The following is a 19,503-nucleotide window of genomic DNA, read 5'->3' as shown; positions in this document are numbered from 1 at the left end:
ATCCGATCCAGTAATTTAGGTCAGTATCGGACCGATACCGATACGTAATATCGGATCGGTCCATCTCTAATCTGTTCCTCCTGTATGTCATGATCTGGGTCTGGATCTGGATCTCTTCCTTCACATAGACTGTATGACTGTGCGATAGATCTGCTCTGGGCGCTCCCATACCCTCTAGACACCTGCATAGTTTACCCAAACCTGAACGTGAATGCATGGAGAACTACATTAAGGATTCATTAGCTGCTAGCATAATTCAACTCTCTTTCTCTCCACTTTTGTGGGGGGGGGGGGGGGGGGGGGGGTTGTTGTGGAGAAGGATAAAACTCTGCATCCATCTGTTGATTTCCGGGTCTCAGCACAATCACTGCAGAAAATAAATATCCACTGCCTTTGCTGATGTCTGCTTTTCAGCTTTTGCAGAGTCCCATCTTCAGAAAACTTGACCGCTATCTCAACCTGACCTCTACCATCAATTTATTATGGAGATGTCTCCGACTCAGGCCTGGGGGGTGTTCTTTCTCAACAACAGGACAGTACTGCGCATTCCTGTGCTTTCTATTCTTGTCACTTCTCCCCAGCTGAACACAACTATGATGTGGAGGATCATGAGTTACTGGCCATAGAGGAATGGAGGCATTGGTTGTAAGGAGCTGAGCATCCCTTTATTGTATGGACTGACCATAAGATCCTGGCTTACCTCCAGTCGGACAAGTGGCTCAACGCTCGTCAAGCCAGGAAATTAAATTCTTCACACAATTTAATTTCACAATAACTTACAGGACTGTGTCCTGGGATGTCAAACCGGATGCTCTCTCCCAGCAATTCACCACCTCTGATAATCTCTCAGATGAGTCAACAGTCCAGCTTCAGTCGACTGTCCACTAAGTTCAACAAGCCGAACCCAATCCTGGAAATGGTCCATCTAGTTGGCTATCTATGTTCCGTCCTCCACTCATTCCAAGGTAATTCATCATGCACACATCGCCAAATTCTCTTGTCACTCTGGAATCAACCAAACCATAACATTCATCCAGCACCTGTTCTGGTGGCCTATACTAATCAAGGATGTCTGTGAAAATGTGTTAGCATGCTCTATATTCGATTTTGTCACTGGACTTATTGGTTCACCTAGGCTGCACATTTTGTTGCTCTGCCTAAACTCCCTTCATGCCTAGAGACCGCCAAACTCCTTACCAATCATTTATTCCAGCTTCATGGCATACTGTTGGACATCGTTGTTGACCGGGACCCCAGTTCACCTCACACGTGTAGGCTGTGTCCTGCTCGGCCGTGGGTGCTACGGCTAGTGTATCTTCCAGGTTTCATTCCCAGACCAATGGCCAGGCAGAGCAGCCCAACCAAGAACTGATGACTGCCCTTCACTGCATCGTCGCTACTAATCAAACACTTGGAGCTCTCAGCTGTCCTGAATTGAATATGCTCACAACATTATGACCTCTTCTGCTACCTGGCTATCTCCATTTGAATCATCTCTTGGCTATCAACCTCATCTCTTCCTATCCCTCGAAGGTGAGCTCTCTGTTCCATCTGTTAAACGTCATCTCCGCAGGTGCCACCGTGTCTGGAGGGCCATCCAGGCTGCTCTGCTCTGCACAAAGGAAGAGAATAAATGGTGGACTGCAACTAAGTCCCTGATCCTGTACAGTCCTGATCAGCAAGTTTGGCTTTCTACTCGTGTTATTGCCCAAAGATTTTCTCCTTTATTGGCCCTTTTGTTATTGACTCTATTATTAGGTCCCGCTCTGCCCATCTTAAATTACCCCAAAACATTACAAATCCATAATGTCTTCCATGTGTCTCAGCTGAAACCTGTCAGCTCCAGTCCTTTTTCTGTGTGTACAGACCTTCCTTGGATTTCCCTCCCTGGAATGTTTGGTGAACCTCCCTGAGCTGAGTGAATGTGGAGTGTTCAAAGTGTCTTGGATATTTGGCGCTCCCTCCTCCCTGGATCCCTGGAGGCCCAATTTCCCATCACCATTTGTAAATATCACATTGGAGGGAGTGCCAAATATCCACAATACAAGACACTCCACATTCATTCAGCTCAGGCAGGTTCACCAAACACTCCAGGGAGGGAAATCCAAGGAAGGTGTGTACACACAGAAAAAGGACTGGAGATGACAGGTTTCAGCTGAGACACATGGAAGACATTATGGACTTTGATGTTTTGGGGTAATTTGAGACGGGCAGAGCCTGTCAGAGACACAGCCCTGTGTCCTCACATACTGTGGGGGCTCAGTGAGGTAGTCCAGTATACACTGGGACAGGTGGTGGTCCACTCCTGACAGCTTCAGCTTGTCCCTCAGAAGTCCAGGCTGGATGGTGTTAAAAGCACTGGCAAAATCAGAGAACATGATTCTCGGAGTATGTCCAGGCTTCCCCAGGTGGGTCAGAGCTTGGTGCAGGAGGCACCTAGCTCACAAAGCCAGGCTGGTTGGTGAACTGCAGCGGATCCAACGAAGACCTCACCGTGGGGTGGAGATGTTTGAGGACCAGCCTCACGAGGGTCTTTATCAGATGCAAGGTCAGTGCTGACCTAAGCTATCAGTGTCATCCCCGTGAGGAACAGGGCTCTTCCAACACAGTGGAACTGAAACAGTCCCTCAGAAAGTCTTCAGTCTTCAGACCATCAAATGCTTGCCCTTGTCCAGCAGCCAGAGAGTGAACTTCAACAGGTAACCAAAGAAGTGATGAGCAGTCAGGCTTGTAACCTCCATTCCTACCTGTTCATGTTTCTAAAGTAGAATCACTGCAGTCATCACTTTAAAGATTCATTCTGCTGGTTTTCATCTTTGCTTTGTGTCGTTGGCTTTGTGTTCATATATAAACACTGAAAGAAAGACTGTATGTTTGTTCTCATTACATTAGGGCTTAGATGTTGTGCAGAGCTGCAGCCTAAGATTTATATTGTTAACTGAAAGCCATGAGACAATGTGTTTCAGGCCATTTTACGGAATGGTAAATGGTAAATGGCCTGTATTTGTATAGCACTTTACTAGTCCCTAAGGACTCCAAAGCGCTTTACACTACATTCAGTCATTCACCCATTCACACACACATTCACACACTGGTGATGGCAGCTACATTGCAGCCACAGCTGCCCTGGGGCGCACTGACAGAGGCGAGGCTGCCGGACACTGGCGCCACCGGGCCAGCCAGCCACTCCCACCCGAGGAGTGAGGATGGGTGCGCCACAATAATGTATTTCTGGGTTAAAAGGAAAACATGAATACCCCATCTAATCAAAAAAGTAAACATTTCCAAATGTGAGAGGGTTTCTGTTAAGTGTGTGCCATCAGTATTGTGCAAACACAATTTAGTTTGCACTAAAAACTTCTCATAGTCTTATTCTCACAGTTTTATTTGAGAACACAACATCTGTCCGTACCAATAGAATACATTCCTCAGAGCTATGTTTATTAAATCTTCAAAGCAATGCTCATACCATGTATTATTAAAAGATCAAAACATAATGAAAAACGCTGAAGAATAGCCAACATGAATGAATTTACTCCATGACTGACTCCAGCATTTTCCCAGGTGTCTTAACTTGTTATTTGGCTTGAGACTGTCCTCTGCCAATATCAGGAACAACCACAAACCACAAGCTTTTTTTTAATTTAGTCACATAATTGTTCTATTTATCACTCGTACTCGAATGGTTCTGTCATTACAAGCCCGTGTGGGCAAAGAAGTGGGTACTTTAATTTATGTGGAACATTCTTGAATATGTTGTGTTGGCAACAATCCTGCAGTCACAAGTTACAGACAATACGAAAGAACTGGCTCTTATATGTTTAAGGTACATTCCTCTGCCATAATGAGGAAAACTGTCCAGATATAATTAATGTGGGGTCGGGGGGGGGGGGCTGTAAGGCTAATGCCCTTGGGTAAGGTCCCATGTTGTTCAGATGGCATGCAAGTACCTTGAATTACCACCGTATACAAGTGCAGACCATTACTGGAACCGTGTAATGCAATCCCTGGATTTTAATTGCATCTCCAGTTAAAACACAAACTGCCTTATTTTGTTACTACATGTTGCTAAGAGTGGCATATTGACAGAGATATAAAATTTGGTTGATTTTTAAAAACTTTTATTTCAGAAACCAGGCTGTAGGCGGTCAGTAATCACTGTCATTCCACGGTACGTCTAAGACTGTGTTTATGCCACGTAAACCATAATTAAGGCTGGGCAAAAAAACAACAAAGATTAGGAGATCTTTGTGGTCATGGTTAAAAACCAAGTCTGAAGTGTTTTTGACAAAACTCTTGTGTGCAAAAAAGTCACTGCACACCCATTTAATAGCACTTACTGATCCAAGCCATCATCCAACAGGACAACAAGTACACATTGTCTGCTGGAGTGTGACACGATGCAAATCCTTCTTTACTCTTTTGCAGGAAAATTGCAATACAGATCCATCTTTTACAAACATGTGCAGTGTTCCTAGTTTCACACAGTGTTGACTGTTTCTTACACTGGCATGGAGCAATGCCCCTTACCCAACTTCATGTTCTTCAGAATTAGTGAAATTCTTTACGACACAGTATGAACGGTGCTAAGTTCTATTGACGGGTAACACAAAGGTTTTTTGACTACTCTTGACTGATGCCTAAATACATATACGGCAAATACTGGCACTTCTTTGGGATAATTTTATATGCATACTATATAACATTAATGTTACCCTGTCTAGGAATCATCGGCATGTACAAACCATGCACAGTTTTAATATTTTATCTTTATTTATTACAGAGACATAAATACAGCAGATTTAATATGAATGCTAAAGCTCTCTGAAGTTATGCTGCATAGCTCTGTATGTCAGTTACTCAAATGCAGGATAATATTTATAATAGTGCTGACCTCGCTGTGCAATACAATAAACATGGTGTGCTGACTTTATCAGAACAGATACAACAGCTAGTTGCAACAGTTTATTATCCCTGTGTAACGGAGCCTCTGATCAGACATGTTAATTAGGTATCAAGTTTATTTTAAATATCTTTAAATAATCCTGATTTTCATCCGAATGTTACAAACATGAAGCAAAGAAGTCTTCCATTTGTCCGAGTTAGTTATTTTAACATCCGTCCTGCACAGGTGGTCAGCTGTTTACTCCGTGGTGCAGTCATTTACCTTTTAACATCCACCAGACTGCCAGTTAACCACGTAGTGGTAGAGTTAGTTAGTCGACATTTAGCCACGGGGTAAAAAAGCATAGTTTTAGAAAGTGAAACATCTTAACTTTGAAATCAACTCTCTTATATGCACTTTGGCTTTAGAGATCTTCTATTAGATTTCCATGTGCTATGCCAGAGAGGTAAATATAACAGAGTAGATGTGAATCTAACCTTGCCAGTACTCCCCAAAAGATTACTGCCAGTATGATGGATGTTAAGAGGTTAAGAAAAACAGACGAAAAAGAAGTGGCACCTTAAATTTACTTTGTGGTACAAACTTTTGTACTTTTCTAAATTTTTCAATACAGAGACTTGCTGGCTAGAATAATCAGATATATCTATATACAACATCTTATCACACACTTTTACTATCGTATTTGGTTTGTATGAAAAATAACTTATAGCCTTTATATATTGGAACACATTTCACACACACACGACCGTGGAATGGATTCAGCTTATAAAACAGACTGCTAACTTTTGTTTTCAGTTCTGTTACCTCCAAAAATCTCAGACGTGCTTTACAATAAAGAACATCCTTAATGTAATGATACAAAGAAAAAAAAAAAGATATCCTGACTCTTTCAGTAACTGTGACAAACTGAATTTGTAAAAAAAGAAAGTAATGCTGACTTCCTGGCTTTGATGTTGTGCCAATGTTGCCATGGAGTTTCAGTGATGTCCCTGGAGCAGAGGCGTCCACATTGTGTGTGAGCAACCAAATGTCTTATAGTCCGCACAAATCAGCCATGTAAACTAGCTTCAGTTGTGTCAGAGTAATGGAAACCATCATGCACACCTGCTGAACAGACACAGGCAGCAAGTTCTGAAAGATGAGCAGAGGTTGGCAGGAGAGAAGAGGGGCGGAGATTCTGTTAGTGGAACGTGGAATTGCTGGCTTTTAGATTTGTGCAAGCACCTTTGGTGTTACACATCCTTCAGTCTGATGACAAGACACTACAAGATATCCACCTACAGAAACGCAGACATACACGCTATGTCTTAGAATGTGTAACCACTTTTCAGTTCATAGGCCTGCCGCTTTTAATGCACTTATTTCACAGCAGGGCCACTCCGCTGAGTTGCTGTCCTCTCGTCTGTTTTTGGCAATGCTGTGTGTGGTCTCGTCTGACTGTGGAAAAACAACACACATCTTAAAGTCAAATTCAAAGAGGATCATTTCTGAAATACTGAAAATAATTACAATCATTATTATTGTTTATATGTCACCCTATTAGAGCACTTCGCTCTCGCACTGCAGGCTTACTTGTTGTTCCTAGAGCAGTGGTTCTTAACCTGGGTTCGATCGAACCCTAGGGGTTCGGTGAGTTGGTCTCAGGGGTTCGGCAGAGCCTTCGCCATGACATGCATGGCTCATTTTGTGCACCAGTAAAAAAATCACATTTTATTTTTCACTAAAGAGGGGTTCAGTGAATGCGCATATGAAGCTGGTGGGGTTCGGTACCTCCAACAAGGTTAAGAACCACTGTCCTAGAGTATTTAAAAGTAGAATGGGAGGCAGAGCCTTCAGTTTTCAGGCCCCTCTCTTGAATTATATATCTGTTAGTTGAATAAGTTTAATTAGGTAACAGTAAGGTTGAACTCCTTTGCACTGGAAAAGAACGATGTCATGATCCTGGATCTCTGACCCCGTGTTTCAGTTTGAGTCTTTGTTTGGTTGCAGTTTAATTTTTCACTTTGTGTATTTACTTTATATTTATGCCCAGTAAGAGGTTTTGGCTGTTTTGCACTCCCAGTCTAGTGTTCAGGTTTTTCAGCTCTCCACTTCCGTCATGTCCCCTGAGCTCCTTGTGCTGTAAAGTTAGAGGTGTACAACACATTCATTTGTTTTATTTCGTATCACACCTCACCTGATCTTGCAGAAGCTGATGCAGTCCACGTCGCTGTATTGTGAGCACGCGCAGCGCTGAGCCTCCACCCCTATCCTCACCCGCTCGGTCCTAGTGGAGCGTCTTAAACGCAGGGAACCCTGGTAACTGGACATACCAAATGGTACTGTGTGCCTAAAAGAAGAAAAGCAGACACAATGCACTTACTGACCACAGAACTATGAGTTTTACAGCTGGAAGCATACATCAGTGTTACAGTTTCCACAAGTACACTTTACTGGGTGATATGAATTTTGTCATCACCTGCCCCCTGTTGTGACTGCAGAGACACTACACTACAAAGCACCAACATGCACCCTGAAGGATGGAACAGCTACTCTGTGGCTTCCCCAGCTGCCTGTGTGCATGTCCACAAGCAAGCATAATCCTGGCCTTGGGATGTTTATTCTCTGACTCTGCATCAAAGGGGTGCAGCTTACACTCTGTTGTGGTTATATGAGGGTAAAGGTACTCTGTGGTGGTTCTAATTTTTGTCTTCCAACTCTGTGATAAAAAATGGGGGCAGAATATATAAAACACCTTTCGGAACAATTCAACCCAGCACATCACGACCACAACACGACACTGCTGCCTAAAAATATCCCTGTTATTCACTTCTTAACATCAAGCAGGTGAGCCATCTAAGTTTAGGATTCAGTTAATATCCGTTCCTTTTCATGAAATTTTCACCTGATTAGTTTAGACCAGGGGTCTGCAACCTTTACCACCCAAAGAGCCATTTGGACCCGGTTTCCACGCAAAGGAAAACACTGGGAGCCACAAATACTTTTTGAAATTGACATGAGGTTGTTGTCTGATTTGCTGAGCCAGAGGATGGATGTCAGAGAAATGAAAGAAGTAAAGTGACCCTCTTTTTTTTTTTTTAGGATGAAAGATAACACTATATTGTTTTTTTACCTTTATGCTTTGTTTGAACAACTACAGTTTGCTGCTTATGAAATCCATGAAGTGCTACAGAGAAAATTACATTTTATTTATGTAATTAACACATTTTGAACTCTTAAAGAAATATAACAAAAGGAAAGCTGAACTAAAATGATCCAGCAAACAAAAACTGTTATATCGCCTTTGGGCTTTTGGAGCCTTGACCTGACTTTACAAAAATAATTGGAAAAAAAAAAGCTGCACCCATGCGTGCAGCCGCGTGTGAAAAGTGGTCAATAAAGAGATGCTAAAAAGCGTGTTCATGCAAACATCGTCAGGTCTGTTTACAATGGGACTTCTGCTCCTGAACCTCTGCGCACAGCGTCTGCAGGTCGGGGCTGTACGAAGCCAGTTTCATCTTTACGCAGGACTGTAAGCTGTCGTCTGTGAGGCGTGAGCGGTGGTTGTTTTAACATAGTTCACGGTGGAGAACAGCTGATAATGTGGATCCATAATTGGCCTACCTGGGGTTGAAAGTCTCGATAAATGCGCGGCGTTTCGGCGGGTACACCGGCTTCCGCGAGTGTGACGCTTATTTTGATCGATGAAAAAATAATAGAATATAATTTTATTTTTATATTTCAAGATCACAATAATCTTCCAATTTAGAACTACAAGGTAAAAAAGAACTAAACACAAATAAAATACACTTCAGCTAAATACTTCTAATTTATTTTCCCAAACCACGCGGAGCCGCAAAATAAAGACTAAAGAGCCGCATGCTGCCGACCCCTGGTTTAGACCAAACAGACAGTAATGTGAAAACGTATAGGACTTCATTTGAATTGTAACATTTTCTAGTTTCTGGAAATGCTTTTTGAGCATATGTATAAAACAAAAGGCAACACCACGCTAGCTTTTTGGGGTTTTTTTTAATCATCCATGGCTATGACCCCAACCTCAGTCCCAAACGTAGCTCCAAACTCTGTCTGTTTTTGGAGAAAAGCAAAAAGGAGAGAAACATAACGACTTTTTCCTGGACTTGAAATGAAACAATAAAGATGCACTAACGTCTCAGTTTCTACAAAAATGATATATCAGCAAGTACAGAAACTTTTGCACAGTTTCTCTGTTTTCATGGACAAATTAATGTAAATGGAAACAGAGATCTTCATGCAAGTTTTGGCTTCAGTCTGGAACAAATGGACACTGCCAGATGCTTAGTTTCTGTTTTCATGATGTTTTGTCAGGCTTTAACTGCAAATGCCCTCAACTGCTGCTTTTTCAGGCGTTTTTCTATATATATATATATATTATATCAAAAATCTAATAGATGGCAGCAAAAGTAAAAGCTATAACTTTTAATGCATTTTTAAATGATTTGAACCCAAATTCCATGTTAGTTTTCTCTTTTGTGGGCATTTTTTATACATTTAGGATGACAGCCAGAGATACTTAGTTTTTAATTCCTTGAGCTTGAAGTTATATTTTATGTTTTTGAACTTTCACATAAAAAAACATTCAAAAGTCAAATAGTACGATGTCCTACGAGTCCAAAATAAAAAATTCATATTTTTACTAATCCCTAATAAAAACTGAAAAACAGATCATACCTTTGAAAAATGAGCGCACTAGTGATTAGCCATCAGTGCCAAAGAATGGAGGCAGTGCTAATCCAAAGATGGAAGGAGATTAATTCTTTCTGATATCAGGCAAATTTATTGCAGTTTTTTGTTAATATATGTTTTGTTTTTCTTTGTTAACCGTAGCCAGACAAAAATGGACTGGTCAAACGAACAGGCCCATATAAAATGCTGATATAAAAGATGTGAGGCAGCTACACTGCTATGCTGCTGTGGTTTGGGTCCATGAAACACCTCAGAGGAAAGGCTCATTGCAAATCCAAAGTTTTTGTGACTGATCACCGTTATCCTACAACGACTCCATCTAGATGTCGTGAAGGCTCACTGAATCAAAAACAAGCTCAACTTTGTACACTTTCTAATCAGAGTCAGTTAATCTTAACTTTAATCACTTTCAGCTGCTTTGGTATTAATAAAATTAACAGGTGCACTAGAGGGGGAACAATGAGACGATTACAAACAGACTTCATTAGGGCAGCCTGAGGACCCGGCGTCCTCTAGTGGAGCCCGATCGGCATTTGCTTTAGAAGACCAGAGTTTGATGGTCCACTACTGGTGCCCTGTGCTTTTTATAGTAAAGTTCCAGAGATATAAAGTCATTGAGGAATAAGGGTGTCTTGGCAGCACCCTAATAACATGTTTTTTTTTTCATGTTTTAAATTTCTCATCTATCGATCAATCGTTCACTTTCTTTTCTTTTCCAAATAAGTTGACTAACGTAACAAATTTTTTCACTGAGATTTTAACTTCGCAACACCCGGGTTTCCAGGTTTCTAGGTGTGGAGTCAGTGTTAGAATGCATTTTAGCCACATGATAAAAAAGCATTTCACAAACTATGGTCTCCTACAGGCTTTTTCGCCCATCGCTTCCAGTGTTACAACCCTAAACTGATGTCCTCCATCTGGTGGATGGCCAAACTAGTCACCAAATCCCCTCTCTTTCTTCCCCTGATATGTCAAACACAGATCTCCATAATTAAGTTTGTCTATCAGTACTACAACAAAAAATGACAAAAACCAGACCAGTTAGAACCACGCTGTACATGTAAACTCATCATGTTGACCTTGCTGTCCAGTCTTGTTGGAGTCTCCCTAAATAGCTGTAAACTGCTATAAAGTGTGAGCTGGAAAAAACAGATCACTTCACAGTGAACATGTTGTTTCCTTTGAACTTCAGAAGCGGGTCTCTTGAACAATATAAGCTGTGGTGCTGCGGGAGGGGCGTCACGCTGACCACGAACCTCCTCTTCTCTACTCTTACAAACAGAAACAGCATGTGGGTGATCCTTTCTCTTACAAAATGTTTCATCTACTGACTTCCGAAAGGAGAGACGGTCTGTCCACACAGAACTCAGTCAGTATCTTCACATGCATCTGCATCAGGGTTTTAAATCAGAGTCAGTGTAGAAGACATTATCCATACCTCTGTATGAGTTTAATGATATGGCTTTGTCACATGTCTGGGTACAGATCTTTGTCATTGTAAGCTTTCTTTTATTAAACATATACAGTATTATTTATTGCGATGGCTGTGACTCGGGTGTTGCAGAAGGTCGATGCACCGATCCTCTGCTCCTCCAGTCGACCTGTCGAGGCGGAGAATGCTGAACCCAGAGTTGCCCTCAATGTAACCATCAGAGTGCGAGAGTCATATGACTGTGTGTGTAACTGGGTGAATGATATTTTTAATTGAAAATGCTTTGAGTGTTGAACTTGAGCAGGAATGCTACCTGTCAGTGAAATTGAGCCCTGAGGGTAAAATCAGGTAAACTCTACCTGGAGAGAGAAGTGCAGTCTGACTGATTGTTACTCTAGTTCTGAGTATTTAACCTTTTTGCATCCACCAGATTACTGGTGACCCATCGTGAGTATAAGGTTGTGGTAAGGTAAAGCCAGGCCTGTCCTGCAGGTTTTATGTGTCCTTGATCCAACACAGCAGATTTAAATGGCTAAATTAGCTCCTCAACATGTCTTGAAGTTCTCCAGAGGCCCAGTTGTTACAGATTTGGTGGTATTGCAAAAAACAGCTTTTTCGGGTGACTGAGTTTTCATAAAGTCAGCCACATACATAAACAAGCTTGTATGTATGATTATGTAGAGTAATGAACTCAGCCTGAAAGTGCCCCCACATGATGAGACCTCATACATTTAGGAAAATAGCTGTTCCACATAGCTGATTTCTATCATTAACCCTCTGAGGTCAAAGTCATCTTCACCGATGACCCTAACTGCGTGCGATCACAACATTTCTTGTTTGTTTTTTGTTTGTTTAAATTGTTCCAAGTTCTGGAAATCGTGGGATGAAAGAAATAGCCGGCTAATTAATCTACTGACCTTCCAGTTGGTAGATGACCCACTCTATCTCCTGAGCCACAGCTGCCTTAAGGGAAAAAAAACACTATCCAAACCTGCCTGGCCCTTTGTTTGTTTTTCTAGCATGTTAGCAGTGTAGCATCCACAGTTTTATGATGTTATGTTCAAATTTTGTGTGATGGTAGATAACAATAACATTTCGAGTGGATTTAATTTTGGTGAAAATCAGGTCAAGGATAAAACCAAGTGTGAAAATCTGTCAAAGCTTTACTTTACCTGCAATTTTTTATGGACAGTCTTCAAAATTTACAACAATATACTAGACCTTTGAGGCTATGCGTACCAAGGTTGGCTAAGCATTTGACCTTGATCTTTATTGTTAGCGCCCGAGGTCACTTTTCAAATGAAAGTGCCTGGAGATACCTGTACAACAAACTTTTTATTTTCTCAATATGATGGCGTCACGGTGACACCATAACAGGCTGAAGTCATCATATTTTGAGATACAAACAGGCTGACATCAGGATGTTGTAATAAAAACACAAGTATAGCCCTTACCCTGCTGAATTGTGCTCTCTTGTTAAATCATGAGTTAACTTTCCAAAAAACTTAATTAATTAAAGTTCAGTTTCACTAGTCACACCCAGGGTGGATTACTGACAGACCTGTTGAATCAAGAAATAACCTAAATAAAACCTGTCTGACAAAGTGAAGTAGGCTTAAAGATCTGAAAAAGCAACACATCGTACCATGAAACAACCTCAAGAACCAAAAACAAACTGTCATCACTGACATCTAATCAGTCTGGAAAGGGTGAAACACAGTGAGAAACACTATCCACTAATGGAGAAAACGTGGAACAGTGGTAAACCTTCCCAGGAGTGGCCAGCAGACCAAAATGACTCCAAGAGTGTACTGATGACTCATTCAGGAGGTCACAAAAGAACTGAGAAGTAATCTAAAGAACTGCAGGCCTCACTTGCCTCAGTTAAGGTCACAGTTAATGATTCAACAATGAGAAAGAAACTGGGCAAAAATGGCATCCAAGAGTTCCAAGGCAAAACCCACTGCTGTCCAAAAAGAAACAAAGGCTCATCTCACATTTGCCAACAAACATACCGATAGTCCCCAAGACTTAATATTCTGTGGACTGACAAGAGAAAAGTTGAACTTTTTGGAATGTGTGTGTCCAGTCACGCATTTCATAAAAACAACATCATACCAACAGTCAAACATCGCAGCGATAGTGTGATGATAGGACATAGACTACCTGCCACAAATGAAAACATCCTGAAAGAGAATGTCGAGCCATCAGTTTACGCCCTGCAGCACAAGTCGCACTTGGGTTGTGTAGCAGGACAGTGACCCTAAACACAACAGCAGGTCCACCTCTGATTGACTCAATAAAAACAAAATGAACGTTTTGGAGTGGTTAAAGTTAAAGCCTGGACTTAAATCAAACTGACATATTGTGACATGACCTTAAAACATGGCATTCGGGCTGAGGTGGCTGGGTTAAAATTCCTCTGTAGAAATGTAAAAGACCCACAGCCAGTTATTGCAGTTCTTTCAGTTCTACTTTAGGTAAACCCTCTACAAAGTGTTTATCTTTATAAACTAGTTTTCTGATACAGTACAGGAAAAAATGTTGAAACATTTACATGAAAAAGGATGAGCATCCATGCTTAAGACTGATGTTAGTTTATATTCTGAACATCCATAAATCTGGAGTGCAATGTTAAAAACATAACTGTGATTTATTTAAGCGAGCCCCAACAACTTCACCCCCTATAAACACATTAATTACACCTAAACCTTTAAAGTCACCAGATAATCTTACACTTCTGACAGCATGCATACCTCACACTTGTTTGATCTTTGCCTTTCAACTTGGGATGGAGGTCGGTCTTACCATGCATCATACACATTTTCACATTAGTAGTAACAAAAATGATACATGACTGAGACAGACAGAGGCACGCACCAAAATCTAACTCTGTTATTACAGTTAACAAGATGGTGGCATAAAACCTTAGGAAACTAATTTTAGTCCAATCACTTATGTTCACCTTTTCAACATGTGAAATTTCACCCAAAACATAAAATACTGTTTGCAGACTACTGCCAAGTGATATGTTAAAAGTAAACCCCAATGCCTGATGTCTAAGGATGACCCTTGACCTCCTCAATGATATCCCCATTTACGGCTGAGTTCGTTTTTATGTTTAGCGAGTAGGGCTGCCACGATTAGTCGACTAGTCATGATTACGTCGACTATCAAAATCGTCGACGACTGATTTAATAGTCGACGTGTCGTTTGAAGCTTTGTAAGATCACAAAAGACGCAGGAATAAGTAGTAGGATTTAAGAGTGTAATAACGGACTGAAACAGAAGATGGCAGCACTGCATGTACAAGGATGCCAGCTGCCGTTAAACCCCGAAGAAGAAGAAGCAGCTGTGTCCCAGAATTCATAGCGCAGCCCAGCTCAGTTTCCAACAATGGCGGCAGCTAGTTAGTTTTAATGTTACTCTTATTATTCTTTCTGGGTCACAAAATAAACGTTTAACATATTTTCAGGCGAGAATGTAGCCGTGGAAACCTCAAATATCTGCTCAGTTTATCAGGACACCACATATTTTCAAAAGCGCTCCGACGTTTTCAGAGACGTCTGTTACCCACTAGCTCGATAGCTAGAGCCGTGAGAACACCGGACTCCCACCAGATCATTTTCAAACCCACCGCCGTCTTTCGCTACTCAGGTTAAACATATATAAGTCACTTAGATAACTTAAAAATTTTATTGTTTGGCTTTTTTCAGTATTTTATTTGTTCCTGAGTAAATCGTCTGAGTTTATTAAACTCCACCGAAACAATCTGCAAATTTAATTAAAATGTAATAAACTACCATCTTGTCTTTATTTTTAGTTAGCACAGACCTTAAACACTTAAAGCTGTAAGCTAATGATAGTTATATAAGAGCAGATGCTGCTGGTGCAATAAGCTGTACGTTTTACGTCCAATGGATGATGATCTGATTAGTCGACTAATCGCAAAAATAATCGGTGACTAGTTGACTATCAAAATAATCGTTTGTGGCAGCCCTAGTAGCGAGCAAGTTAACCGTTGATATTTTGCAAATTAAGTGTCACACATGCATGCATTTTGGCCTTGCAGTTCTTCTGTCATAAACATATTAATTTGGGTAGATCAGACAGTTGAAATTTCATAACATGAGTGAATGTTATCGTAACCCTACCCGTAATCTATGCATCTAGTCTAGCCTACTTTCCTCTGACCCAAGACAGGTTGCTTGTGACTGGAAGGAGACAATGGAAATGTTGATTTGAGACTATGTTGATTTATACTTAAATAGAAAACAAATTGAACAGTAACAGATGCTGTACATGTATGTAGAACCAAACCTACCCAATAATACAAAATGCAACAGTTTTGTAATCGAGAAACTTGGATACTTGGAGTATTATATTTTATCAAATCCCTTCAGAACAAAAACCACAGTTTCAACAGTTTGGCCTGTTCGTCCACACCTGGTCACATTTCTGGCTGCACCACTGCTTAAAAATTGGGAGCTCTGAACCTGCTGTGCCAGTATTGATTAATATCTGCAATACATGTGAAGAGGAAAGACATCTTGATTCACTCCACATGGCACAATGCCCAGGTACCAAAGGAAGAAAGCCGACACACAGAGGCTTCATCTGTAAGGTGTTACTGCAGAGAAAAGGAGCTTCTTTGATCTCATCGCAGATGTTCGCTATTGATCACATGTACTTCTGCATGTGGTTACAGGACACAGTTGCTGCTCTGCACTGAAACCAGGCTGACAGCTTTTACTCTGCTGCTGATGGCCACACTTCAAGCAAAAATCTGAGAACTGATAGTAGATGGATGACCAGATACCATTCCCCTCCTGGCTCTAACCATCACCCCACTACACACATTCTCATAACACATTACGTCTGGGTACTGCTAAACTTGCCCTGAGGCCTGTTGTTTGAAATCAGTAAAGGCAGCTAAATCTACATACTACTCTGCAGATAGGCATTAGTTAATGTCTTCTGTTGCAGGTGAATTAGCTTTTGCTTTGTCTCTCACTTATCAGTGATGAAAAGGTTCAAAGCGAGTTCAGCTGTGGAAAGAAAAGCGCAATATTTAGAGATTTCAAATTGAAGACTGTTAAGCTAATATAAAGGAACAAGAATGCCGAATGAGTGAAAAACAGACGAAGGAAAACAATAGTCTCGGCTAGTCAAACCTATGTGATTGGTGTTGGACAACCCGTTTCTTCTGTTTTAAGATTCAACTTTAGAGTAAATTTCCAAAGGGTTCTTTCTATCTCACATTCCAAGGCTACCTATAAACAATCCAAACATCCAAGATGGCCAAAAGGTGGACACAGCCCTCCCCTGCTGCCTGCAAGAAATCCTCAGTGGAATTAAAATACCAGAGGGCTCAGGGTCTAGACCTTTACGGATTATATGGAATCGCTACACTTCACAAAGACACAGGAAATACTGACATATGAGAAAAAGCCCGTAGCAATGGGCCAGACACCCCATACTCCCGCATATATATATATATATATATATATATATATATATATATATATATATATATATATATATATATATATATATATATATATATATATATTAAAATAAATATATGGTCATTTTGAATTTTATGCTATCAACATGTTTCGAAATAGGTGGGGCAATAAATTACTGGAAAAACCGTCACCATTGGGGGGAAAAAGTACTCTATAGAACATCTCATGAAGCAAAGGCATAATAAAATCCCAGAGAGATTCCTTGTTTTCTAAGTAAATATGGGGAGGGGTCCATCGTACTGTTAAAGTCTGTTCTAAACAGAATTTAGGAATTTCATGATCTATGGCTACTCAAGAAAAATGTTCACAAAGAACAAAACGGAAAACTTAATGGGAATGAGACAGCAACCAGCCAGTCTGATTGGTCAGTGAATTGTCAGAGTTATACAAATGGAAGTTAAAACTCTTCCATCCAAAGAGAAAATATACTGTAACCAAGATCTGAGGACAATGCTGTTGTCTCTGGTATTAAGCTCTTTTAAATGCACTGAGGTGAAGTGCAAACTTTGCCTGGCAGCTGACCAATCAAAATTTTCAATTTCATCAAATCGAAAGAGGAGAAGAACCATCAATCTTGTTAGCAGTGCACATTTCTTCGCCAGCATCCATGATATTATGACACCAAATCACAACAACAGTTGCATCAAGGCACTTTATATTGTTAGCTAGACCCTACAATAATGCATATAGAGAGAAAACGAACAATCACATGACCCCAATTGGCAACAATGTTTCAGTTTTTCACAAATACACAAACTATTCACCCAGCAGAACTTATCTATTGGACCTTCCTTGCATTCACTAAAGTCATTGCCAACGCTGCTCAGATCCAAAGTATTTACACTATCTTCATCCTGCTCTCTTCCTTCCACTTTTTTACTTTGCTTGATAAACACAATTTAAAACTGTTCTATAAGATACTTTCCAAAAAAATAATTCCTGCGTAGTTGACATCAAAAGGTTTGTGGGCATTTTGCACAAATTACAGGGAGGAAGGTCATGAAGTACAAGCGTTTCCCAGCATGCCTCTCTGCCTGCAAAGTTTTTCAGAAAATGTGCTTAATTTAATCAGTAAAATGTGAAATGGCTGAGTAAATATTTGCAGTTGAAATTTAATTCATAAGGAAAATGTATACTGCATTCAAGCAATGTTTGGCTTTGGTTCACAAGATAAAATCTTATGTGTCCAAATTGTGTGAAGCATCCAGTATAATGTAGACGGGGAGGGGCCCACTTTGAAAGACATTTTCACGGGGTGCCTGCTACCTTCTGGGCCCGGCTATCTCACCACATGTTTTCCAACAGCATTGCTAATATGAAAAAAAATAAGGCCAGCTAACCTGGCCTGCGAAAACATTCAGCCAATTAAGAAGCAAAACACGAGACAAAGGAGGCCTTGAACTGTTGAGCCGCTGAAACCCTATATCAAGAAGAAATGTTCGACTTTTAAAACTACAGCACCCGGCCTCCCCAGATCACAAAGACTCTGAAAATGTAGCTAAAGTAAGAAGTGATGCAGATCAAATGATCAAAGAAATCTAATTTCTACGTTTCAACATCTGATTTCTTGTCTCTGTATTATTTGTGTACAGTGCACACTAAGAAACATGATGCCCAACACATTAGTAACCTATAGTAACCTAATAAGACATTAGCTACACACATCACTTGCTTAAAAACTGGTGCAAACTGAGAATGCCTGGAGAAGGACACTTACTCCGGTGTGTTGATCCAGATGATATCCAAGTGGCAGTAATACACACACTCCTTGTCTTTGTAAGTGTAACATGTGCACCTCTTGGATCGCCTCCTGGCTAATGGTGGCTCGCAGTCAGAACACGGCTCAACGTGGGAAGCAACAGTGGCGAGATCCTCCACCCCGCCAGGCAGACGTGCGCTCTGCTCGAATGCTTTCACCTCCTTCCTCTGGCTCACATCTTTCTTAAATGAAGAACCTGCAAGATTACAGCATATGAGAGCTTCCTCTCATAGTCTTAACCTGAAACAGCGTTTGGTAAAGCATGGAAAAGCTCTTTATAGATGCATGTATATTACATTTCTGCTTGAAAAGGTTACAAAAGATCCAGATTCTAGAGTAGTTTAAAAAAAATCAAGCATAAATAGTTACATATTTTAGTTTCATAACAGTAATTGGTCAATTCTGTTGAGAGTAGAGTTTGTCTCAGAGAGAAAATATATGTATATATATATTTAAAGTCCCAGTCGGAGTCTTTGATGGAACTTTAAATAGTGAATTTCTTGTTTTAGTGATTCAAAACAATAAAAATACCGAACGCGTTGGAGTCACAAAACACCGACGAGTTTTCAAAAGATCTAAGACATAACATGTGCTCACTTTTAGTGGGATTTTTTTGGTGTTTTAAAAAGGTTAAAACTGTATAGATATCACGACGTCAATTGCAATGTTATAATAATCATCGGTATAATCTTATACCGATGATTTCAGTCTAATTGCATGTTTTGATCTATCTGTTGTGACCTGTCAGTCACTGCTGCACAATAACGCACACCAGCTGGTCTGTGTGATTATTGCTTCATTAAAACACAAACACAACAAGGACCGACCACTACTCACCGTTGGTCAAAGATGCTGTCACCACGATTAGAAACAAAACTCCCACATCAAGCGATGATGATGCGTTAGCCATCACACGTCAAACATTAGAAATGAATAATCAACTTAAAAAAAACAAACGAAAAAGTCGAAATGTGAGAACAGGTGAATGAAAACGTCCGAAATTCTCGAGTATCTTATCTCAGTGAAGCGAGTCAAAGATGTCCTCATAGAGCATCATGTGTCTGATACAACTCTGCACCGCTGCGCTTCCACACTCCGTTTGCCTTTTACAGCCACTGGGGTTCGTTATGAGCTGACACCGCTGTGACAAGTGAGCATGGATATCCCGCCA

General features: G+C 40.6%; 1 protein-coding gene across 1 annotated transcript; it reads right to left on the bottom strand.

The window, feature by feature from the left end:
* Positions 1–5,003: 5,003 nt before the first annotated feature.
* On the bottom strand, positions 5,004–19,433 carry LOC113023032 (endothelin-3). Its single transcript, XM_026169085.2, has 4 exons — positions 19,170–19,433; positions 18,291–18,528; positions 7,083–7,235; positions 5,004–6,343 (listed from the first exon to the last, which is right to left on the bottom strand). Exons 1-4 carry the CDS (start codon positions 19,240–19,242, stop codon positions 6,265–6,267), a joined length of 543 nt encoding a protein of 180 aa, XP_026024870.1. The 5' UTR covers positions 19,243–19,433; the 3' UTR covers positions 5,004–6,264.
* Between the last annotated feature and the right edge of the window lie 70 nt (positions 19,434–19,503).

This window comes from Astatotilapia calliptera, chromosome 5 (assembly GCF_964374335.1).
Source record: "Astatotilapia calliptera chromosome 5, fAstCal68.1, whole genome shotgun sequence".
Classification (NCBI taxonomy): domain Eukaryota; kingdom Metazoa; phylum Chordata; class Actinopteri; order Cichliformes; family Cichlidae; genus Astatotilapia; species Astatotilapia calliptera.
Note: the sequence above shows the minus strand (reverse complement) of the source record. Positions and strands in the feature narration are given on the sequence as shown.